At 46.0% G+C, this 25,114-nt stretch overlaps 1 protein-coding gene across 2 annotated transcripts in view; it reads right to left on the bottom strand.

Annotated features, from left to right (window-relative positions):
* Positions 1-25,114, bottom strand: part of LOC100121068 (lachesin) — a 149,613-nt gene that overhangs the window by 5,343 nt on the left and 119,156 nt on the right. The window contains exons 6-10 of one of the 2 annotated variants that reach the window (XM_031922889.1): positions 23,287-23,504; positions 21,840-21,915; positions 9,558-9,614; positions 8,337-8,417; positions 2,243-2,341 (exon numbers count right to left, since the gene is read on the bottom strand). In XM_031922889.1, the coding sequence (XP_031778749.1) occupies positions 2,243-2,341; positions 8,337-8,417; positions 9,558-9,614; positions 21,840-21,915; positions 23,287-23,504 (531 nt within the window). The remainder of the gene's footprint in view (positions 1-2,242; positions 2,342-8,336; positions 8,418-9,557; positions 9,615-21,839; positions 21,916-23,286; positions 23,505-25,114) is intronic. The other variant, XM_031922890.1, reaches the window with a different exon arrangement.

Genomic DNA, 25,114 nt, shown 5'->3' with positions numbered 1-25,114 from the left:
TTAATTTTGAAAATCCTTTAGAAAATATAGAAGGCAATAAGTTTAGTCGACCCGAGTTCGAACTGGCCGTTATAGCAGATGTAACTAATTTCAAGCTATGAAATATTTAGTACTGACTTAAGCTCGGATAATCTTATAGTAAAGTGTAATAAACTGAAAGTAGCTTATAATATTGAAGTGAGATTTTTAAAAATTCATAGAATTTCTTGGAATTTGTGTGAAGTTAATTTGAATACAGAATGGCAACAACGAGCTTTTTCTTAATTAGGTCAGATGAAGTACATAATTTTGACGTTAGTTACGAAATACGATGATGTAGCTCATTCGTAAGTGAGAAGTAAATCAATGCAACAAAATGTTAAACTAAAAATTAGAGCCAATTAAGGAGCTACGCTGATGTTCCAAGCGTTTTCTGCCGCGATAAAAAATCTTTAAACGTACATTTTTAATAGAAAATTGGAGCACTAAAAAAAATCTACCAGGAATATGCGCAGCCCATATTTCCTCGTTTCAATTTACCCCCGCGAACCGAGACGCTAAATGAAGGCAGCCGAGTACACAGACAGTGGGTTCGTAAATACGCTCTGTGCACGCGGTTGTTCGCGATTTTTTGCGATTCGATTCCCTCGTTTCCGCGTCTGCGTGTATAAATTTTTGCGAAAGGGTGGCAGTAGCTTGTACACACAGACACACAGCCGAGACCGCCTGGAATTCTTCATTCGCGTCGAGGCCAAGCGACGACTATGAGGGAAGAGAAACAAAGCGCGCGGCGATCGCGTTCGGGGTCGCTCTTCCGACTACTCTCGTCCTCTTTTTTATTCTTTACTTTCGTCTTCCCCGCAATCATTTTACCGCAAGGGCGAGAATTTTCCTGCTCAGCCTGTTCTGGCCTCACTCAGCTCTAATTACGAATCGGAAACAAGCCAGTGCACGGCATCGCTCTGACGTGGATAGCAGAGGAAACGTTTTTTTCATAACGCAGTAGCATTAGACATAGGACGATACTTTGTTGAAGACTATAACGATGAACTTAGCATAATTTATGGTAATTCCTTTATTAAATACAATACTTCGATCAAGTAATAAGATGATAAATTCATTATGACAAGTAAGCCGCGCCGAAGAAAAAATTTCATCCACAACCCTTCACCCTCGAACGAGCTCTCGTCTCTCCTTCTTCTCGACTGACTCGCGCTTCGAGCGCAGCGATTAATTTTTCATATCAATTTCGCGCTCCGCCCCGCCCTCACCTCCCTTATCTCTCCATCTTTTGCTTTTGTTGCGCGAGACTCGCACTTTTTCTCTCCTCTCCTTTGAACTCGGCGCCCCCACTCCCTCGTGCCCTCGTGCGATAGTTTTTTCGGCTTCTTCCAAGACTGGCGTGCTCTTTTTTCCCGGCGCGCGAATTTCCTCGCACATCCACTTTTCATCGAGCGCCCGGATGATTTATGACGGCGACTGTGAGCTCATCTCTCGAAACGATTCTCCGTCGACAGTGGCGGCGTGCCTTCTCGCCCTCGTCGTCTTCGTGACCGTCGCGGAGCTGAGGCTCGCACTTTTACGTTCACTCGAGCGTGCCCTAATTGACGCGTTCAATTTCGAGATGCTTCGCATTCGCTGACCTTCGCTGCCTGATCATGCCTTTAATTGGTCTGTAATGCAAGGTTATTTTTTGTTTTCTTTGAGCTGTCGAATATAGTAAAATTTCGTAAATAAATTTGTTTTTAACTTTTGTTAGTTTAGAATAAGTAGCACACACACGTTTCCAAAACAAAATTCTACGTTTAAATGTTTTCCTGCGCATGAAATAACATGTCGTATTTAGCGAATTAGTTTCCGTGCTTTTTTTCATCAAATCAAATCAAGTGAAGAGTGAAAAACCTGTAGGGAATGTTGATTAAAACTTTACTTTGATAACGCTGTCCATTCAATACTCACGCGCATTCATGCATGCTCTGACCATATTCCGTAATACCGATAACTGTAAACTTTCAATCGGCCGTGCGTTCTTTTTATCAAACAATCGGAAAGTCACGAGTGCGAGCCTGCCAACGACGGGAATCTATCTCTATATGAATCCCTCTTCTTCGTCGGTTGAAACTCTTGGAAAATATCATGTAACCGTTGTCGAGTGCACGTTATTTATTTTAGAAACGGTTTACCGACTACAAAGGCCGAGCATTATGTCAGTAAAAAAAACGTGTTCGTGGTTTTCGATTCGACTACAATTTCGCATATTTACCGTTGTGGATACCCCAATCCAAGTTGCGTTTTTTGTCCAGATCATTCGCCTTTTGCTCGGACTTTCCGATTTCATTCAGGTTCGATTGCTGTTTATTTCCTGGAAAAATAAATGAAAATGTAGGCATCAGTTGCAATATTGATACGGACGTGAAAAGGGCTGCGTTCAATTATTTCAAAAAGTGGCTTCGGATAAAGGATCTCCAATTGAAACCCAGCTTTTAATTAGGGCACGACTCCTTTATTCCAGTCCATGAAAAAGCAACGAATACATGGTTTTTCACTGTATTAAACTATCCCAGAACCGCTTTTCTTTTTCCTCTCCGCGATTAATAAAAGCTTGCCTCGCCACAAGCCGGTGTTTCTCTCTCTCTCTCTCTCTCTCTCTCTCTCTCTCTCTCTCTCTCTCTCTCTCTCTCTATCTCTTTTGAAACGCAGAGCGCACACCTAAACACAGCCATAATCCCCGAAAACAGAAGCGCCGGGGCGACTTTTAATCCGTTTCCTTCGCGATCGCGAGCGTGCTCGGTACCCACGTCACGCCGCGCTCGGGCAAATTAGAAATTAGACTGTGGCCGCGATCTCTTCTCCCTCGACTCCACTCGTCGCGCGGCACAGGGCCAAGGGGTGCGGAGGCAAGGGATCGTCTTCCTTTCTCTCTCTCCCTCTGATGCCAAACTCTCTCGCTCTCCCCGAGACAAAGAGACACAAAGAGACGTGCGACGAAACTGAAGATGTTTACGCCGCCCGACTGCGGAGGCTTAGCGAAGACGACGCGCTGCAAACGTCGGCGCGTAACTAGTATGCAAACTTTGGGTAAATACAATTCTATTATCCCTCGACACCGCCACTTCCTGCCTATACATACAGTCGGAATGCTAGTACGAATCGAATGGTAATGCACGCAGTCGTTCGAGCGGCTGCGAGTGAACAGCAGCCGCTTACTCGCCGCGGCGAATCGCGCCACTCCGTTTCCACGAGACAATTGTTCGAGATGAGGATTTGCCCATATGTGTACACGATAGCGTGCTTTTGTCTGCCTTGCGTTTAGACTTCACGCGGGAAGCAGTTGCCACATTTGCTTGGGCGAATCTCTTGTGCGAAACATTTCAATATTTTAATCATTAACGACGTGTGTACTATATTGCATAATAAATGTTCTCGGTTGAATATTCAAACTCATACGCCACGTATTCACGTCGTCTGAATACTTGATAGAGTCGAAGATAGACAGTCGAAGCGATCAAGAAGCGAGTGATACTAACCACTGGAGTTATAGAATAGTGTGAGCTCCAAAAGGACGCCACAAAAATCGAGAAATAAAAAGTGTCTTGGTTCAGTAAACCTTCCATCGGTCAATTTGCAGCGAGAAAAAGCATCGCGGACGTTTAGAAGCCGGGACAGGGACTCGGATAACAGTTTCTTAATTATCAGCGAATCCGCAAATGAGCTCGTCGCGGCCCTTTATGCGGTGTTGGTCGGGGAGAACAGCAGCCAGATGTACAGGTAGGTATAGGCAGAGCAGGAGCAGCGGCAAACTGCGTGCGGCGGGCTAACTACGTAACTATTATGTAACCGCAATACAGTCGGTAATGCGAGCCGCGCGCGAGTGTAGGTGCAGGCGAGCGAGCCCCCCGACCCTCGAGAAATGGATATGGGCCAGACAGACATATGCAAATCCTGGCCAAACATTAGGCAGTGTGTGACAGCTCGAGCTTCCTGACACAGGACTGTTTATATGCGTGCTTGAATATGTTTGCTCGTGGCTCTCTCTCTCTCTCTCTCTCTCTCTCTCCCTCTCTCTCTCCCTCTCTCTCATCCCTATACGTACGCCGCGATTGTGTGCCGCTGTTGCCACGACTGGCGGGATGATGTTGTGCGAGTATGCGTCTACTACGCGGTGGGGGATCCCCCCATTCAGCGCGGAGGCGTGAAATGCGTTAATTATTTGCTTTTAATCAACGCCCAGCGAGAGCCGTCGGCTGGCTCATTGACTCGGTCTCTATGTAACTGATTGCTTCGCGCGCGGGCTGACTTGAGCGAATCCCTCACCAGACTTCCGGTTGTATTTTTTAATCTCAGGAAGTATGGGAACAGTCTTGGACTGTTTATGTTTTTAAGACAGGCACAATATGCGACACAGAATCACGATTGTAATGATCCCGCTTGGAAAAAAAGTGATGACTGAAGAATTTAGAAACGCGAGTCGATTAATTGATAAATACATTCACTTGGAATAGCGCCAACATTTTAAATATTCTATTGTAAGAACTCATTTCTATATTTACCTGCATCGCAGAGAATCATTCGATTGCTCAATTCTTCTCGATTTTTCTTAGAATTCGCATTAACATTATTCATGATTTCCAAATTTCAGCAAAGAATGTGCTTTATAAATCTGAGTTATTTCTGATAATACTCGCGTATAAAATATATATTTGAGAGACAAAAGAAAGGCGAAAAATAAACCGTATAATAAAATTTAGCTCGAAGTAGCTGGATTTTGTTTTTTATTTCTTTATTTTTGAGCTGCTTAATGTTTAAAAATGTTCCACAAATTACATATTTTATGTATAAAATCGAGCAATCGGATCGGTTGGCTTTGTATTCAAGTTAAACTTTTAGAGGAAATTATTTCACGTTATAATATATTTATATTGTAATATCAAATGGTTTCGTAAATGAAGTTGCCTTTATTATTCGGCTTGGAATAAAGGGTTAATGCATTTAAGCCAAATGTGTCATAATGTACCAACTGGATATTTTTTACGTAAAGCAGGATTGCCGTGATGCATTGCAGCCCTAATCATGATTAAATTTCCGTTTCAATTGATTTTAATTAGCGGTGCGTTAAGGTACTTGCAATAACAACTTTCAAAATCAGCTTTTACCTTGTTCGCTCAAATATTCGAGTTAATAAAAAATATGTGCATTAGTGTACATGAAATAATAAAATGTTATCAGTGCGAGTTTCCCGCTTTTATATGTGCATTACTACTTTTTAACTTTTAGCTTTACTTCGCGTTGGGATAACGTTTGGATGATTTATTACAAGATTTTGATGCAACGTTATATAATGCGAAATGCATACTGTTCATTATCTTATCTAAACAAATTTATCAATTCTACCAATCCAATATTTTTTAAACAGTGTGGCATAATTTTATTTCTCTATTGCTGATTTCCCCCTTTCCCCACTCAACAAGAACGCTACTATTAAAAATTACCCAACTCATTCTAGCATTTCAAGTTACATTTCGACTTTGACAGGCCTACAATCACGTATAAATCCATCTCCATCTCGTCAGCTAACTCGAACAAACTGCTACTACACGTATTATACGGAGAAGCAGAGGTAGAAGCCAAAAGGTCGTGAGTGCCTGTTTATCTATCATCGACCAACGCGCGGGCGCGCAGCGCTAATGATACTAACGGCGACAACGCGATCATTTTGCGAATCATAATTTATAAGTGCAGAGGGCGGCAGGAGAGCGTGAGCGATGCGATCGTTGAATTTGCTGGTGCACTGCTGCTGCTACCGCTGCCATTGCGAAATACCAGCCTAATTAAACTCTCGTTTCGCGCAGTATTCGATTAAATGGGTTAATACCACGAGCGCGTAGCTGCAGCAGCGGCTCGGAGCTGCCACGGGGCTCGCGACATTATAATAATTCGGCGCTCCTCGCTCGCGTGCGGGAGTACTCGCATTTGTAACCGCGTCGACGTGACTTTGGCGCCATCGTTACGAAATATTACACAAAAATTGTTTTGTCGCGAGCGAAATTCGACGATTGGGCCAATTTTCTCGTGTCAGTCATAGGCGTTCTGCGATTCGAGCGCAATTGCACGTTTAGATTCAAGGTTGACTTTTCAATATTGGACCTGAGTCAATAAAAAGACTTTCTTGTTATAGGTATGCAAACAATTACATTGCCTTACTTTTTCATTAATGCTAGTAGTCGGTGTGATGCGAGCTATGTCAAAATAATGAGTAAGGTATATTAGCAAAACTTTGTAAGTAGTATAATCCGATTTTCGTCAGACGTCTGTAATTCTATTGTAGTAACGGTAATATATTTTCCCATAAAACAACGATTTTTATCGTATCAATTTCACAAGATCTATGTGCATAATGATAAATTTAAATAAGATACGCGACAATAAAGAACGACACTCTGGGACAATTAAAACAATATCAAGAGGTACAAAAAGGGAAAAGGGTCAGATAATAACCAGCGAAATGACTGAATGATATCGTTCCAAGAACGTTAAAGCAATTAACATCTCTGGCGTTGATTGTCACTTTCCGAGAAAACTCCAGGAGTCCGCTTGAAAGCAGCGCAGAGTCGCAGAATGAGAGAAAAAGAGTCAAGCGAATGAAAGGCTCGTTGGCAGAAAATAAATGTTCCTTTACGACGTTTCAACGGAAAGATTATACGCTCGTCACCTCGAGATACTCCCTCAGTCTCTCTCTCACTCTCTCTCTCTCTCTCTCTCTCTTCCCTCCCGCTTCCGCTCCTTCGGGCTTTCCTATCTCTCGCAGCCCCACGTATACAGTAGCTGATGTATATACACACACATAGAGAGAGAGCGAGAGAGGCGGAGGTGCACGAAGGAACAAGGAGTTTGCGCGGAGCTGAGGAACATTAATGCCACCCCGTGGACCGCAGATGTTGCGCCAATTACAAACCTCAGCCCACCAGCGGTGGCGGAAGCGCTCTCCAGCTCGAGAGAGCGGTTGAGGCGCCGGCAGTGCCGAGACTTAACCTTCGCTGATGCAAGCTCAAGGAGCACGAGTAGTGCCGGAACGGGGGGAATAAGTAATAGAGAGAAGGAGGGCGGCACTGATATTAGATTAGATCCAGGCAAGTTTATTGTTTCGCTAAATTACAAAAAACAGAAAGCCTTCTTTTCTCCTGCGAACCGTTGTAACAGTCGAATTCATATCGACAATTTCATATAAAAAAGTTCGAAAAGCTTCGAACTTGTTATATGACCCACTAAAGCAGTATGAGCTAACAGTAGTATTTATATTTTTTGCAGAGAAGTGGTGGGCATATTGCAATATCGGTTTACGTATGAAAACTGTCAAACAGAAAATAAATTATCGAATCGTCGAAAAGCTGAAAAAAGCAGACACTGTCTATAGTTACTTCAAAAGCATCTTGAAGTACGAGTCTGCGTCCCACGGGCAACTCCTCGGACAAAGAGCCCAGACACAGAGCTGCAGTACTGACAAGAAGCCACCACCGCGCGTCAGAGGCGGAAGAGCAAATTTCCAAAAGGCTTTTTGTTTGTCGGGAAAATTCAATATACCAGAAAAGAGAGAGAGAGAGAGAGGAAGAGAGGGGAGGGGGGAGTGCTAGAGCTCGAGGCTGCGGAAGGACGAGGATTATTTCGCGCGCTCACTCCGCCGGATAGAAAGCCTGAGAGATGCAGGAAAACCGCGGAATACGGCAGTAGCTGATATTATTCTTGGGTCTTCTCAGCTCGCGCCTCGACGCCGGCGAGCATTATTAGTTCTGGCGTGTTAGCATACATGAAATATTGATGCTGCATTCCCCCGCGCTACGCGTTTCGCCGCCTCACAGAGAGGAAAGAGAGTGAGAGTGAGAGAGAGAGAGAGAGAGAGAGAGAGAGAGAGAGAGAGAGAGAGATGTATACACGCGGGGTAGGCTTGGGTTATGAACAAGCTGCGCCTCTCTCGGCTCTTTATCATTTTTTCTCCCTCACTCTGGAGCCTCTCCCACACGCGCGGGTTATCCGCTGTAGACCGAGAGGAGACGCCGGCGATTTCACCTCTCATCTGCCTAATCTGCGATTTCATGCTTGACTCGTCGGCCGAAGAACACGAGAATAATTTATTCGATATTAAATGTCCGCGTAAATATACTCTCGGCGTGTATTATGTTTTCCTCGTTGTCTGCGCGCAGTGTAGACCCCCTGTTGCTGAGATGGAGCATGGGGGAGCGCCTGCTCTGCATAGGTCGGAGATTTATCTTTGAGTTGCCCTTGAATGTGTAAGCGGCTCGAGATAAGCTTAATGATCTGGAAAATAGGGGCGGGCGACGGATTAATGTTAGCTAGGGGCTTACCTTTCTTCTTGTCGTTGTGAATGGTCAGCGAACTCGGGTTGCCGTACACCGAGTTGTTCAGCTCCGACGAGGTTTCCCATTCTGTAATGAAGGAGATTCCGAGTTTAGCATTGTGCACATTTCAAGCTCGAGTTTTAGAAGGTTCTAATAAAGCTAAAATTGGAGCTTTTTTCACTTTATATGTTCAGTTAAAAAATATGTGATGTTATAAACAAGTTTTACAGGTAAACCTATGAGAAAAAAACAATTCTTTGGTCTGACTGATTTGACTAGTCTTTTAAAGTTAAACATGTGTTTTCTTATAAAGTTAGAGGCACACGATGGTATTTTTCAAGTATTCTTGTATAGCTTGTTGAAAATTTACGTGGATGCTGTTCGTATGAAATTCCACAACTAGACGGTCGGCGTTATTAATTAGTTTCTGTATCTCCTTCAGGACTTATCGTGCAAAGCTTTCTTCTACTTGTAAGATATGCAATGTATTCATAAAATAACCGTACGGTGTACACGGATAATTAACAGTGCAGATATACATCTATATATGGAAAATCGAAACATGAAATTTGAAATTTATAGAATAATGAACGTAAACTCGTCTGCCTCTCTTTTGTCGTTCTGTGTACTTCTTAATGCACATCATTTAATTTAAATCGACTCAAGCCATGAGTGTGCTCAATAGATTATTCAAAATATGCCCTCTTTTCACACAATAATCCGCAGACTTTTATTGAGCGTGCATTTTCAGCATCTTTATACATGATAACAGCCCCAATGCAGCATCAACGGAATTCGTAAGCCAACGAAAATAAAATGATAATTATTAAATCATCCATTTGTATTATTCAATCAAGCCCCAGCGCGTGTGTATAACGCACACATACACACAGCCCGCTGCAACTTTATGGCTCTGCTTAAATAGCTCGTAAACCAGTTCGCAATCTATATATACATGTATATAAATACGCCGCCAATAAATCACCTTTATTACCGGCTGCAGTTTTGTCAGAATTACCAAAGCCATTAAATTATTATCTACCGGCCCGCGGCACTCGATGAAAATTGAATGATCGATTTCGTCCCGGCGATATTACGCGTCGCGAAAGCACGCGTGTGCAGCAAGCAGAGAAAAATGTCATCGGACACACAAACACACAAAAAAAACAGAAGAAAGAATAAAAAAAAAAATAGCCAAAAGCTGGTGCAGTGATCGCGTTTCCTTACCTTTGCTGGGCTCCTCCGTGGTGACCGGACTGGGGCTGGTGCTCGGCGGTGCGGATTCTGCAATAAGCGAAAGAACAGGCAAGTTTTTATTTTTAATTAAACTTTACCCTCACTGGATATATTGTGTAACTCTATATCTATACATAGACGTAGGCGCGTATACGTGCCGACTCCCAGCTCCGAGGGATGCTACTGTATACAGTATACGAGAGCATCCATACAGTAAGAGAGCGGAGCTAGGTAGACGGATGGGCAAGACGCTCCGTTGCGAGCTGGATAGGGTGAGAAGAGAGGAGGAGAAACTCGCGCTAGGGCGCAAACTTGCGCGCGCTGCTATAACCTGCCTCGACATGCTGCTGTGCATCGTGTGCGGGGGCGGGCTCATTTGCATACGCGCGTCGTATACATATACATACACGCGGTCTCGTGTTTGTTTGGGGCTACATACAGCGTTGTGCGTCAGTGCGCGAGTGCTTGTTTATCTACTTTCGAAGTGAGCTTGTATTAATTATACATATATTTGTACCTTATTGTGAACTCTCCGATGCGCAGTCGAAACGAATCCAGGAATTAATAGAGTAATAACGTGTGCCTTTCTGTGATAGCGTGTGAATTTTTAAAACAAACCTACCATTCTCTTTCGTGTTTCAGAAGCCTGCTGCAAACTTGTCGAGCGATCGCATCGAAATCTTTACGTTATACACATTAATGCGTATATCGTTCAATAGACGAGTTAAAAAAAAGGGATCGTTAATCAAAAGAACAGGCTTCTTCGCCAAGTTTTACACGTGCGCGGGCAAGTGGTTAGAGGAGCATTCCATCGCACATACGTCGAGGCGCGCGAGTAAAGTTTCATCTAACGTTTACGCGCTAACTTATGCGCGCGGCTTCCTGCAGGCGCGGCAAGGTTTGCGGCTTCGACGGCTACGTGAGCGAGCTGTGCGCCACCTGTTACCAACCGGCATTATAAGCCGGCGCGCGGTCCGCAATCTCCGGCCAAACCTGCGGCTTTACTTCCCGTGCACCCTCTTTACAAATTGTATTTTCGCGCGCGCTCTTCTTTATCAGGCTAGCTCCCCGCTTCATAATAGAGTAATTGGGCTTTTAAGCTGCGCGAAGAAAGGAAGGAATCGTTGGGATTCCATTATTCATAGATGGAATTTTTGAGAGAGAGATTTGGCCAAGAGTAGAAAAGCCCGACTGCCTGTTGGCCTGTAACCAGCTTATACGGCCTGCCCGCGCATGGATATATGGAGCTTTTAGCTCGGGTTAATGCCGCTTCCGCGGAGAACATGTTCGCTGCAGCGTTAATCACCTAATGAGGATTTCGGTACGCCTTCCGCCTTCTCCCGGCGTGTAACGCCTGGCAAGGGACGTGCTGACTTTCCCGGTCGGCTATTTGATTATCAGCGATGGATTACGATTGCGCGATGGATCTTAACATCGTTATTAGTTATAGCATGAATTATTTTCTTATTGTTGAGCGGATCATTCGTGCGTTAGCGACTCTCATTCTCAAGTGACATTATTGCTTCGTGTTTTCTGAGCGAAACGACTTTTTATGACAACCGACTAAGCTCCGGTATAAAATCCGGGCATTTTTAACTCACCGGCTTTCGGTGTTTTGCGTGTAGGGCAGAAAAAGTACCGACAAAGCTTTACTAATTGAAATCTCCATAGGTAAGAATGACTCAGATTAGCAATATTTTTGTTAACAGACAATTTCTACCCGATTTTAAAACGTATATTTGAAATAAATTCATTTCATAATAAGGAAATTACGAAGAGCAATTACAGTTGAAAACTTACGTAAGACAAGAAGGTCTTTCAATTATCACATCATCCTTACCAAAGTCTCTCAAAGCTAGAAAATTATGGAGACGCGCAGAAATCAGACAGACACGAGTGCGGATCGTACACAGCCCCATATACAGCGCAGTTATAGCATAGCCGAGCAAGACAAGGAGTAGAGCTATAGCTATATAGCTGCGGTCGAATCTCCAATGAACGAGCTCCTCGATATTAGCAACGTATAGGAGCACGCGCACTTAGCTGGCCGGTTATCGAGTTGGGATTTTGCAGCCGCCTTGGACGAGCTGATCTCCCTCGAGAGCTCCTCGTGCGCTGCTAAGGATGCGTTTTCGCTCGCTCCCCCATATGCAGCTCCCGCACGCCTGCGAGTGTTCGCAGAGGGTCGTTAGCCTCGTGCGGATGATGTAAATAGGCTCGCCGGAAAATTCATTTATCACTTTTACAAGTCGCCAACGATGGAATCTAAGAACTCTCGCGCCGAGCGTAAAATCGAAAGGATAATGGAGAGAGAGAGCTGGAGAGCGGGGGGTAATGCGCGAGACTAGGAGGGCAGACATCAGAGTGTACGATATATAAAGCGAAGAGAGGGAGGAAATTGCAGCGAGCGTTTTATACGCGCGACCGGCTGACAGCCAGAAAAAGGGTGGGAGGCAGCAGTTAGACGGCGACTTTTCACTTTTGATTTATCGCGCCAACTTTTATTTCGCCCTGTCCCTCTCTCGCTCTCCGTCTCTGTCTCCGAGTTTTCGCTTCGCGCGGCGGCGGCAGAGGCCCGAAGAGATATTAAAACCCGTTGTCCCGGCCATTTAACTTTGCAGCGCTGATTGATGATTGGCTCCTGCAGAGTCGCGAGCGCAAGCTCGACTTGCCGGCGGCAGCCGGAAGCTGATCAATCGCGTCCTCTCCTCTATAATATATACCCGCGCGAGAAATGGTAGTTTTCCTATCCGCCCGGCGGAAAAAGCGCGTGGGTTGCGTTTTGGGATTTGATTAGCTACGGCAGACATACTCGCGCACACACACGGTCCGGGAGGTCCCGAGGCCAATCGTCTTGCCCGGATGTATCCGCGCGGCGATGATTTAGGAGGGTTGTTTGCCGCGCTGGGAACTGCGTTGCTCGTTTATCTCGCACTGCTGCTGCTCCTACTCTCTCTCTCTCTCTCTCTCTCTCTCTCTCTCTCTCTCTCTCTCTATGTGTGTACTACGAATTTCATCTTCTAATCGAAATGCTGGATTTTCTTCGGGGAGCGAGGAAGAGATGAGTACTATGTTTTCCCGGACACATTCGATCACCTTCTCTTTTTGCAGCCTTTCATCTTCTCATCGAATGTGTCTTTATCTTCGGCCGATACACGGGTATGATTAAATGTGCGCGAAAGAGCGTGGACAAATATTTTTATACCTATGCGGAGAAAGTCGAAGGATGCGCGCGAAAAGTGAGTGGAGAGTAAAAGTTATTTTTCAGCGAAGATTAATTAAAATCGCGCGCACGAGAGAGAGGAGAGCCACTTGAAAAGTTGCGCCGCCTCGCGGCGATAAAGTATTCGAATAAATCAAACAATCGCGGCATTATTCTCCCGCCGTGCGGCGATTCCGCAAACAAATTAATTACCAAATGAACGATCCTTGAGCAGATAAAGCGGAAACACAAGAGAACAGAGAGAGCGAGAGAGAACTCGCCTTGCCCTCCACGGCAACTTGTTGATAAATTGATCAGGAAGTGCATAGCGACGACGGCGACCAAACACTCGCAAACAAATTTCCTCGGCCGTGCAAATCTGATTAACCGCAGCGACGCTGACCGAGCGCAGACAATCTCGTGTATGGTATTATACGGCGAATGCGAGTTACACGCGCGCGCGGCTGGGATAATTATCTCCATTGTTAAATCCTTCCTGCGTTCTTGCTGGGATTTTCCTCACTATGGCCGTTTTTCGTGTCACGTACTGCAGCTCTTATCATCGTCGCAGCTGTTAGCAACGTGTACGATCTCAAGAATTTATATGTAAACTATATATGTAAGCTGTTTTAGACGCGTTTCTATAGCAGTAGCAGTTATAGAATGAGCAGTCAAAGCAGCAGCCAAACAAGGCAGTTTAAGCATTGGTGGCGCGTACCACTATATCCAGACTCGGCGCACATATAGTTTGAGGGGAATGGAAAAGTGCCTATGCACCACCTATTGTCGCCTGTCACAGACTCGGAGAGTTTGAGCCGTGAACTTAAACTCGCAACTGCAATATTTTATTTATTTTTTTTTTTAATGAAAATACTCAGAGGACGAAAGAATGATCACCGTGTCTTTTTAGACTATGGATTATTAGTGTTCGAAAAATCTGTTCCTCAATTCAACCTAATCGTTCGGGCGTCTATAAGATAACAATCGCAGTCTAGTCATGCGGCGAGTGAGCTGTTATTTCGTCACACATACACGTCATCGTCGTGCGCTAGCTTTTTCAAACAGCTTCCGGCAGCGGCATTTTCTCTCGCCTTCACTCGGGCCGCAGCCTTTGTCGCACGCGCGCTTATATAGCTGCCGCTTTACTGACCGAGCCACTCACTTTGCCTAACTTTATTTTCAGCTACGTGATAAGCTATTTTGAGGAACAATTCGCTTAGTGCTCTCTCTCTCTCTCTCACTCTCTCTCTCGCTCTCTCGGCGACTTTGCACGATCTACACTCTCGCCCTTTGGACTATTATTATGCAATTTTCCACACCCACTCTTGCCGCTTGCTCCGCTAAGATTATGAATATTTCATGGATTTCAGCGGAATTTTAAGTGATTTCTTGCTTCTCAGCGAATTAGCAGCCTGCTTTGCTATTCTATCGAGACAGATATCCGAATGACGGCACTTGTGTGTTTGGTTGCGCAAAAAGTGTTTACCGCGCGGGCTCGAATTCGCTCTCTTTGAAAATCCAATAGCGAAAGTTGCAAGAATATTTATGTACGCCAACCATAAAGTATTGCTTATAATTTTCTTTTATCCAGCGCGCGCACAGAGGAATATTTTCAGCGATGTATCCAATTAGGAAGGCTCGCGCGGGGCTGGAAACTTAATATAAACTTGAATAAAAATAGCGAATAATCAATTAAGAAGTTAACTCAAAAGAAGCAAACTTTTTTAATCAAGAACCTTCTATTATACTTCTCCTCCATTGTGAAGCCGTTGCGGTTGGAGCTTGCAATTGGTCAAGGAGTCAAAAATAAACGCAAGCTTAATTGTCAGAGAGTGAGCTAGTGTGCGGTGCGGTGCGGTGCTGATGATACCTCGAAGGAAAAACAGGTCGCGCGCGAATGTCAAAGTCAGAGCTCGTTCTCACCCGGTAGGTATATGGTATATTGCCCGGGAATTTCGTATGCAGGACGGCCCGCGCGCGGAAACGCGCTCAAAAGAAGGAGCCCGCGCTCGCTCGCGGGAGAGGAAAATGGCAGGTAGAGGTTATGCGATGCTCTGTCCGAAGGTATATAGCCGGTGCTTTCGCTTATACGCGCGCAGGCCGGGAACCAGATTAGTATGCGGTGGCTGTCACTCCCTCTCCCTCTGCCTCTGCCTCTCTCTCTCTCTCTCTCTCTCTCTCTCTCTCTCTCTCTCCTTCTAGCTCCACGCGCGCTCCCCAGACCGTTAATTTTCCATCTCGTGACTCCAATCAATCTTACAGCACGTCAGCGGCTCCATCTTTCTCCCTTTTTGTCTTTCGACCTTTCTCCGCGGCTTTCTCTCCCTCTCACGACTCGTCTATCCTTCTTCCTCTTCTTATTCCTCGTCTTCGCTTTCTTCGCGCCGAAGGTATGCGTACGCGCTGCTACCACTACTGCAGTATCTCGCAGATTGCGACGAGGGAGAAGCTTTCTTCCTGTGCGATTTAAATGAATCCCGAGAAGGAAAGCCAGTTGCTTTTTGCCTCGAATCATTAATCAGTCGCTCGCTCGCTGCGTGAGTGATTTGCGTCGATGGTGAGCGCTTTGAATTTTAAACCATCGCTAGATACGCTATTTTTCGGCCAAACTAACCTTTTTTCAACCGAAAAACTCCGAGAAACTATACGGGATTCTTTGTCTCCTCGCGAAAGCTCAGAGAGAAGTTGTAGTCGTTTTAACGACCGAGCGCAGTTGTTTAATTCGCGGACTAGGAAATCGGTATACCAAGCGGCTACTGCTCCCCGCGCAGTGTATACGCTACTGCCTCAACTTTTCCCGGCGCACATATCAAGTTCGGATTTCTCATTAAGCCTGCGCATCAGTTGCTACCGCTGTCAATCTCGCTCGCTCTCGCTGCGAGCCCGAGTCGGTCCGACCCAGTTTGATGCAAAATTTCGGGCGAACCAGCTGTTGTATAGATACGGGATAGAGAGAGAGAGAGAGAGAGAGAGAGAGAGAGAGAGAGATAGAGAGAGAGGAAGCCGCTCGAATGCGCCACTGTAGCCAGCCCTCGAAACTTCATGCCCTCCGCTTGAAGTTTCGGCGTTAGCAGCGGCGCCCTAAGGAGCTGCAGCTGCGTCTCTTCGTGGCCAGGGTTAACGGGCCGCCGATAGAGCCGTTATCGCGCTGTTGCTGCCGGTGCTGCTGAAGCTGCGGAGAGGGAGAGGATACTTGATAACAAGCCAAAGTAAACGCCGGCGCGTCGAGCGAAATTGCCTCTGACGCGCGCCGGCCCGATCATCAGTCGGCCGCGCTCGAGTGTGCAAGTTGCGTGATGCAACAGCTCGATGTGCTGCGACGCCACCGACGCTCTCGTCATAACCTGCGCTGTGGCCTGTCTGAGGTCGGAATCGATATTAGACGAGGCTGATACGGCTGCTGGTGTCGGATTCATTAGTCGACGCTGTAGTCGTAATCAATTCGGCAGAATCTCTATCGCGCCAAAGCTCCTTATCGAATCAACGACTCGAAAATCGCAGCTTCGCAAATCCTCGTCCATTTGCGAGGCTCAGTGCCCGTTCTTTGAATACGTATTCCGGTTATACGACGACGCTTCGTCGAATTCGCACGTTTCAGCAGCTGCAGCAGCACATATTCGAGTGAGTATGCGTAGAGGCAAGCCGATGCGAAGAAAGAGCTGCCCATGATATATATTCCGTTTTCTCGCGGGCACGCATCCGCCGCATCTCTTTTTCTAGTCTCGCGAGGTTCAGCCTCTCCTCCTCCGAAGCTTCTCGAGACTTTCTCTTCTTCTTTCTCTCCGGCACTCGGCTCCAGGACTGTAGTAGCATCAGTGGTCGCTTGTATAATTCATGGGGCCACCCGGCGCGGTTCGTGCGGTCTGCTGTGGGTATATATAGGGAGAGCTTGTGTGTGTGTGTGTGTGTGTGTGCGCAAGCTCTCCCTTCCTGCGCGCACTCGAGAACAGCCGACGTCTCATCCTCTCCTCTCCGACGTAACCCCCGCGGCATCTCAATGCTGACCGACCGGGCCGGATTAGCCCCAGGAAATTGCCAAACTTCTTCGTCCGACCGACGGATGGATGGGAGAGAGAGAGAGAGAGAGAGAGAGAGAGAGAGAAAGAGAGAAAAGTCCATTCCAAAAGTCGTTCTTCAACCCACACTGGACTTTCTCCATCGTATACCTATATGTATTAGAGGAGCTTGTCGCATTCGATGATCCATATTTTTAACGTGTGGCTCGACTGTCCTTCGCCGGTACAGGATGAGACTGCAAGACCGAAGAGCTCGCGATGACTCCGTGTTTTTGCGATGAAGTCGCCCAAGATGACTGCTCGGGTTTATTCCGCGTGATACTGAGATCCGTGATTGTAGATTCAATTATAAGCCAATGGGTCCGCGCGGTCGTCGGAGTCGACAATAATCAAGTGGAAAATGAGCGAGACTTCCGGCGTATATCAGAAGCAATTAGTGCTTCATCAAGCCGCGCTCTACATTGCAAGAATACGCCTGCCGTATCAAAATTCGAGCTCGACATCGCCCCGGATAATCCGATTTCGTTCATCAATCAGGACGAGAATCATTTATAAGGAGCAGTGGACTTTATCAGCAAGTGATTAGCATACGCATATTGTAATATTACTTTTTAATGGTTATCAAATTACCCTTAACGATTCGCGCCGTGAAAGAAAAACTACTTTTTAACGAGGTTTTTTTAACGAGGCTCTTCAAATTCTCCCGGAAATATGAAGAGCTTCGTTCATTCAAAGTTAAAATAGAGAAGAAAAAAGGAGGGGAACGAAGAGGAACAGAAGGACAAGACGAGGAGAGATTTCAGCTGGCGGCGATGCGCCTCGTAAACGTCTCGCCCAATCCGCACCGTTGAATCGGAACAGGGAGGACGAGGTACAGGGAAGAAAGAGAGGAATGAATGAATTTCGCGCGGGTCATCGATTCGTTGCCTCTTAATTAATACCGGGTATTGCGTTACGGCCGCGTGCGATAATTAGACCTTTTACGCGCGATTTCCGCTGCTCCGCATTCAGGACTGCTTCTTATTTCCGAGAGCGGCGAAAAAAGAATCCTCAGACATCCGTAAATACTTGGTCATTAAGATAGTTCGTAAGACTCGCGAAACTTACCGGGGAGCCTCGGGCTACCGCTGCGGTCTATCGACGATGCTTCGGACAGTGTGTATCGGAAAATCTGGCGCCCGAGGCCACTTCGCCGCGCGTTGAAAGTGTGAAAAACCTTCGCGTGGTGGAATAAAAAGTCGAGGCGTAACTCGACACGACTGTCAAGTTGGACTGGAATTAAGAAGAGTGATATTGATTCGTGCCTCCTACACTAAGAAACTCGAGTTTGTTGCTCTGGAAACGCTTTCGGTTATCATTTTTCGATATTCAAAAAAACAGAAAACACGAATCGCATCTTAAAAAATTCAGGATACACACGCGGGCAATCCAGACAGTTCATCCCTAGTCTGAAATTTCGACGACACGGCTGCAACAGCAAAAATGTCATGAAATATTCAGGATTCAATATGCAACGAGCGCACGACGCAAGGCTATAACGCAAGAAGACCAAGAGCGAGTCCTCCATTTGCGCGACTAATAAAGCGTCTCTCGCAATCAAAGGTATACACGCGCTGGCCGGCCGAAGTGCGGCCAATTTGAAAGGCGATCCTCTCTCGACGAGCGCATACATACTTAATATACGGGGATAGCTCAGCGAGCGTGCGCTTCAGCGCCGATAATTAAATCGTCCACGAGCGAAGGGCCAGACTCTCCTGTGCGAGGAGTCGCGAAGCCGGCTCGTTGCATTATGTAACAGCGCAAACGACCGCGAATGAATGCGATATTGTCGTCGCGCGGCTGCATCGTTACGCGAGTTTTGACTCTTTCTCCCTCGGAATAAATTAGCTCGGCGAGATTTAAGCGAGCGGGAGAAAAGAAACAAGAGAGAGAGGGAGAGAGAGGGAGAGAGAGAGAGTGAGAGAGAGAGAAAGCCGCATCGCGCAATCACGGGATATCAAGAAATAGGGGTTACTTTGGCCTTAGGCGGTCCTTAATAATAAATTCATATCTCCGCGGCGAGCGTGCCGCCGCCGACCCTCGGATTCCCTTTCTCTCTGTCTCTGTCTCTACGCTGTGTCTCGCGTCCCGCTAGTCGCACTCGCGGCTGAAGCGAGAGAGAAAGCGGTTGAGACGCAGCGTGTGCTTTTTCGGAGGAGGGGAGAAGCCCGGGCTCTCCTGCGGGAAAAGCTCGCCCAACGACAAATCTCTTTTTTATGCCGCTTAATAAAACTTGTCTGACATATCTCTGACTGCTACCACTTAATTTTGGGAAGAGCCGCGCGACTCTACCCTCGATCCTCTCTCTCTCTCTCTCTCTCTCTCTCTCTCTCTCTCTCTCTCTCTCTCTCTCTTTGTCCTCCTCTTTCTTTCTGGCCACTCTAGGACTCTCTCTTCTGCGCCGTATCCAATGCCTCTCCTTTTCCTTTTTTTATCCGGGCTCTTTTTTCCCGCCACGCTTTTTAGCCGCGCGGCGAAGGAAAGAGAGAGAGAGAGAGAGAGAGAGACAGAGAGAGAGAGAGAGAGAGAGAGAGAGATAGATCTTTATTTTGCTCAAAGCAAAAAACAATATAATTCGTTGAGATCACATAAGACTGTGTCTCATACAAACTAACAAAAAGAGAATATAAAAATATAATTACAGCATTTTAGAAGGTAAAATTGTTTGTCCTACACAGATTAAAATAATACTTTGGTAAAAATACCATCACAAAAAATCACATTTAGTCATATTAAATATCACAATAAAACTTTCTAACTTTACGCTGTACACGTGAGGTTTGGTCATAGACCTATCTGTATTGCACATTTAGTATCAGAGTACATAATACTGAAAAATGGTTACGACCTATAGGCCGAGTCAGACTAGATTAAAAACGTAGTGCCAGAGGGTTCAGAGTCATCACGATTCGGTGGCCAGCAGATGTCGCCGCAGAGAGAGAGAGAGAGAGAGAGAGAGAGAGAGAGAGAGAGAGAGAGAGAGAGAGAGAGAGAGATTAGATTAGATTAGATTAGATTAGATTTATTTGACGTACAGTGTGTTGTACGATAAAATGTATACAGCAGCAATAGTAGTACAGTAAAAATGTGTATTGTGAAAGTATGATAATGTGAAGATGGGTCAAGCGAGAGTGTGTGAGTGTGTGCGTTTGCGTGAGTGTGTACAGGCGCGTGTGTGTGCGTTTGAGTGAATGTGTACAAGCGAATTCAAGTGTTTGTGTTTTCAAGCTCAAGAAAGTGCTCTTTAGCTAGTCTCTTGAAACCTGAGACAGATGTAGTGTTACGAATGTGAGAGTTACGAGAGAGAGAGAGAGAGAGAGAGAGAGAGAGAGAGAGAGAGAGAGAGAGAACCCAAAGGGATTTTATCCCGCTCCGGTGGCTAAAGGACAGCGATAGCCTTAAAGTATTATTCGCTTATTCGGCCTTATATTGCAATCGTGTTTCGTCGCTCTGTATTGCTCTTGCTTCGGCAGCTCTTACTCCCTTGCTTTGCTCTGGCTATTGTTGCTCTCGCGGAGAGACATAGACGAGAGAGTCGCAATTCCAAGTGGAGAGTATTTATGAGGGTTTTTGAATTTTATTGTCTTACTGTCGCGAGACGATCGGCGCGGTGGAAGGGAGCAGAAGCTCCGCCGACAAGAGGAAGAGACTAATTGCTTCCTTTGTGCGCACGCTTTTAAAAGGATTCATCCAAGACGGATTGCAAAACCAATTAAGAGCGCGACTATCTCTCTTTCTCTTTAATGCTCGAGATTTTTTCGATGCTCGTATCTGGGGGAGTACACCAAGTGTACAAGCAATAACGAAATACTTGCGCGTGTGCGATCAAGGCTTGCGATAAATTTCATTGACAGGGCGACCAGATGTACGAATAAACATATGCTCGCTTGGTGTTTGATAATACACGCTGTCAAGAATTCAAATGAATGCGCGTACTTTCAATAATCTAATGGGCGGTAGCGTACAAACGCGCGCGCGCGTATGCGGTCAGCTGTGTACTCTCCTGCAGCTCTTATGAATAAATCTCGAAATTTACCGAAATTTCCGGCTGAAAGACTACTCCAGCAAATAATGAAGTTTGCATTACGCGCGCGCGGCTCCGAGTAATTATACAGGCGCACACGCGCAACCAATTAACCGAATAGAACGCACGCGTCTACGCAAGCGCCACTCGGCTGAAAAATTATTTAACCAATTTCACGCGGGCGTGCTTCTCAGTTAAATTTAAAAACCAGGCCACGCGTATGCGTATCTACGTGCAGCGGACTTACATACAGGTATCTCGCGCGTGTGTGTACGTCCATTTCCTCGAAAAGAGACGCGCGGGCGACGATGACGACGAATGGCTCGTGTCCTCTTGCTCGCTTTTTTGTGGGATTCGCAAGCCTTTTATGCTAAACGGCCGACGCGCCGCCGGTTCATTTGAATGACGCTAATGCGAAAAACCGATGCATGCTAATGGACGAGGATTTCTGTATCCACGTGTGTGTGTGTGTGTGTGTGTGTGTGTGTGGAATGTGGGGTGAGCGTGTGCTGGTCTGTTTGCCCTGGACTCGGCTCGAACTGCCGAGGTTCTTTGCTCGCCGATGAGTTAAAATAGTTTGGTACATACGGGAGCGTTGGATTAAACAATATTTATATGTACGTGGATTACGGCCTTCGTATACGCACCTACGTTTATTTATGATGTACTCATAATTTTATGAAGATGATTTTTTCTCGTAACGCGTGAGAAAAAGCAGAGCTGATAAAGTTTTTAGTATTCTCGGCATTGCAAACGTCAAAGGTCCCGTCATAGCTTCAAGTCTCGATCCCCGGAGCATTCGCTTGCGTTGAATACTAAACACTCTTCCGACAGCTGACAAATGTCTTTTTTGTTCCATTTTCGCTAAATAAGTTGCAAAGCCCCGAGAAACGGGACAAAAAAAAAAGATCGAGACTCGTCGATCCACACACGTGTGATGCCGAAAGGCCATTAAAAAAAGAGACGTAAAAAAGGGAAGTAAAAAAACTCACCGTAAAGTCGAATCGTGCCCTCGGTCTCGCCCCTCGGATTTTTCGCTACGCACTTGTAACTGCCAAAGTCGGATTTCTGCAAAAAACAATTAAAGTTGCGACATTAACGTCGGCCGTCCGCTGGGGAAAACTTATCGCTCGTCGCGAACAAAACGACCAGCATTATACACACACATGTGGGACACAAGGCTCGTAACAAATCCAGCGTCGCCGGTATAGCGGTGGAGGAATCGATAACGCAACGAAAATGTATATCGATGCGCGCCGCCGCTTTATTGCCGGTCGTTAAGCACTCGCAAGCTTTAGCTCGACTCCGTCGCCGAATAAGTTCGCGAATTGCGATCGTTTCACTGCGCTACATTTATTTCTCTCTCGCCGCGGCCGCGATTTCAAGTGTTCTCGCGTCTCTGCTTTTTCGGCGCTATAATTTCTCATGTCCGCCCGGCGCGCTTGTATTACACGCAGCTATTACCGGAGCGCAAAAGTATCGCGATTCTGCTGCTTCGTAATTTTTCGATTCTATACGCTCCGCTCGCGAGTGAGTGTGAAAGACGGGAAATATTACCGGGCGACGAGAGAGTAGATATACGGCTGTATGACTGCGCGAAGCGCATAAGAGGATCTCGCGCTGATTTTCTGATTAATTAGCAGAGCTGTGAAAAGGAGCGAATATGCGCGTTCACACAGGGCTCCGAGTTTTCGAGGAAACGGATAATTTTGTAAGCCGGTCGCATTCGAATGTGTTAAAACTCGCGAGCTATTCCGTAATATGCGCGGAACAAAGGGCTTGTTTTTTGTTGCGCTGTTCGGTTTGTACATGAAAAATAATAACGAATAATTAAAGCTACATTTTGCAGAACAATCGCCGACATGCGCTTGTTAAAAATAACAATAGGTTCTTACTGGAGAGATGTTTGCGTAAAAATGGAATTCTATGCAACTTTTTGTTGGCTTTGTTCGATTTGATTTTCAACAATTTTTATAGCCGAAGGGAGTCTTGTATTCTTTTTTTTTTGTTTTCCACGTTGAAAACTAAAAATAAACTGCTTTCTATTTTAACCAAAACGAACTTTGGCCTGTTAAAGAATCATCGTACTTTTTCTGTTGTAAAAATTTTCTAGACATAAAACCAACTCAATCAACGTTTAGTATACGATCGAACATCAGAAATGGTATCTTAAAAATGAAATTCATTAGTGTACCTAAACGTAAATAGATTTAAATCATAGTAGACGGTCTTGAGAAACTAAAGATGTTAAAGAGCGAATAATTAGTGAAGCAATTACTAGAGCGCAGACTACAAAGAAAATCTGTCAGCAGGAGAGACTTAGAGCGCAATTTTAACGAAAAGGAGCGCGCAATATAAAGGCGTCTTCAAGCTTTTCCTCTCGAGCTGGTGTTTATAAATGATAAAAGAACGAGCGTTACGACAAAAGAGTTTACTTACCTCGACATCAACAATGGTCAAGGTCATATTGGTCTTGTACGAAGGCTTCTCCGGCGTAGACAGAACCTTGTATTTCCTGCCCTCGTGGATCATTACCCCATCGTCTCGCGTCCAATAATTCAAGGACGTCGGATGAGCCTCCGTATGGCACTCGAGGGTGACCGAGTAGCCAAGAGGGACGCCGACCAACTGATGCGGTATCCAGAGCATGGGTGGAACTGAAACCGAGACGAGCGAAAATCAAGCATTAGACATTCTGTGTGTGTGTGTGTGTGTGTGTGTGTGCGCGCGAGGCATAGGTCGAACTAAGGGGGAGAGAGAGACACGAAGATGTTTGCCGCATATGTGTGCCGACGCGCGTTGTACACACATAAGTGCGAGAGCATCGATGTCGCAGAGCGCGAGCGAGAGGCTTATATGCAACGAGGAGTTTATATGCAAGGGGTGAGCGGTGATTGATTGACTCATAAATGTTCCAATTACTAGTGGTACACGATAAACATAGTGAATCGATATCCCCCTTCGTCGGGCCACTATAAATTACAGGCAGCTGACCTGTTGTTTGGCCGTTTATCCGTTTAATCACTTTTCGCGTGCACACTGTACAGCGCTCTCTATCGATTTTTTTTTCAATCCAGCGTGCGTGCATCGCGCAAACGAATCTCGTTCTATTGGCTTATTATTTGCTTTTAATCAATCGTGTTTTTCGGCGCTGACGCAAAAAAAACTATCGCGAACACATAAAGGAAAACACTCAAACAGAAGTTAATTCCGTTCAAGATTCTTGTTTAGATACAGCGGAACAAACGATCGCGCGCGAGATCAAACGCGATAATCGCGGCGGGAGTATAGCCTGTACACGCAGGGAAAAGTTTGGCTCCTCCAAATACTAAAAGCGAATCCCAGCGAGAAAAGATAGCGTCGTGAGTCGGAATAATATTCTCTCTCTCTCTCTCTCTCTCTCTCTCTCTCTCTCTCTCTCTCTCTCTCTCGCGCGCGCGCACTCTTCGAGCTTGAGGTTTTTCCGCGAAAGGAGTGTAGCAGAGACAAGCCAGAATTCGTTTTCTCTCCCCAGCGAGCTCGTTCTTTTGCGCGCGTGCGATGCTTCGCTCTCTTTCTTTCGTCCCGCCGCCGTCTTTTTCCCGATGCGCGCGCGGGCGCGTAGAGAGATCGCGCGCGAGGCTGGTCTTTTTGCTGCTGCCCGGCTCCTCGTCGGCGACTGGCAAGCTGCGAAAGGGAGAAGAGCTGTCTCGGATGGAGCAAAGGGGATCCGACACCTTCTTAAAATGCAAAACACCAGCCCGGACTCCGGAGCGAGAGCGAGAATGGAGCGAAGAAAAGCGCGCCCGAGAGCTATGCCGGAGCTTGGTGTACGGAGGATGAGAGGATCGGGTGACACGACGAGTTCTTATTGCAAAGACGTCGCGCATTGACTTAGGACACAGAAAATGCGGGGTGATGCTATGGGCAAATCAATGTAGAAATCTCAGACGGTGCAGTACGTGGCACGTTGACTTGGCCAATCGTTTTATGTGGTTCCTTTATGCACTATCGAATTATATAGGAGCATGACTGTACGCGAGGTGAATAATTTTAATTGCGGTTATTTTGTTTTTACAGCTGCTCGTCCATCGTAATCAAAGCTGATGTCGTAATATCAACTAAATAGCCATCTAACAGAGTCACTCAAGTCACACCACACCATACAGAAACACCATTTCGCAGAGAAAGCGAGAGGGAACTACGCCCGCAAATAGTGCACGGAAACGGAAAAGCTCGTTTATATATAGTCGCGTGTCTGGCGTTGATTTCGTTGTCCCCGTACGAT

Source organism: Nasonia vitripennis, chromosome 2, assembly GCF_009193385.2.
Source record: "Nasonia vitripennis strain AsymCx chromosome 2, Nvit_psr_1.1, whole genome shotgun sequence".
In the NCBI taxonomy this organism is placed as follows: domain Eukaryota; kingdom Metazoa; phylum Arthropoda; class Insecta; order Hymenoptera; family Pteromalidae; genus Nasonia; species Nasonia vitripennis.
Note: the sequence above shows the minus strand (reverse complement) of the source record. Positions and strands in the feature narration are given on the sequence as shown.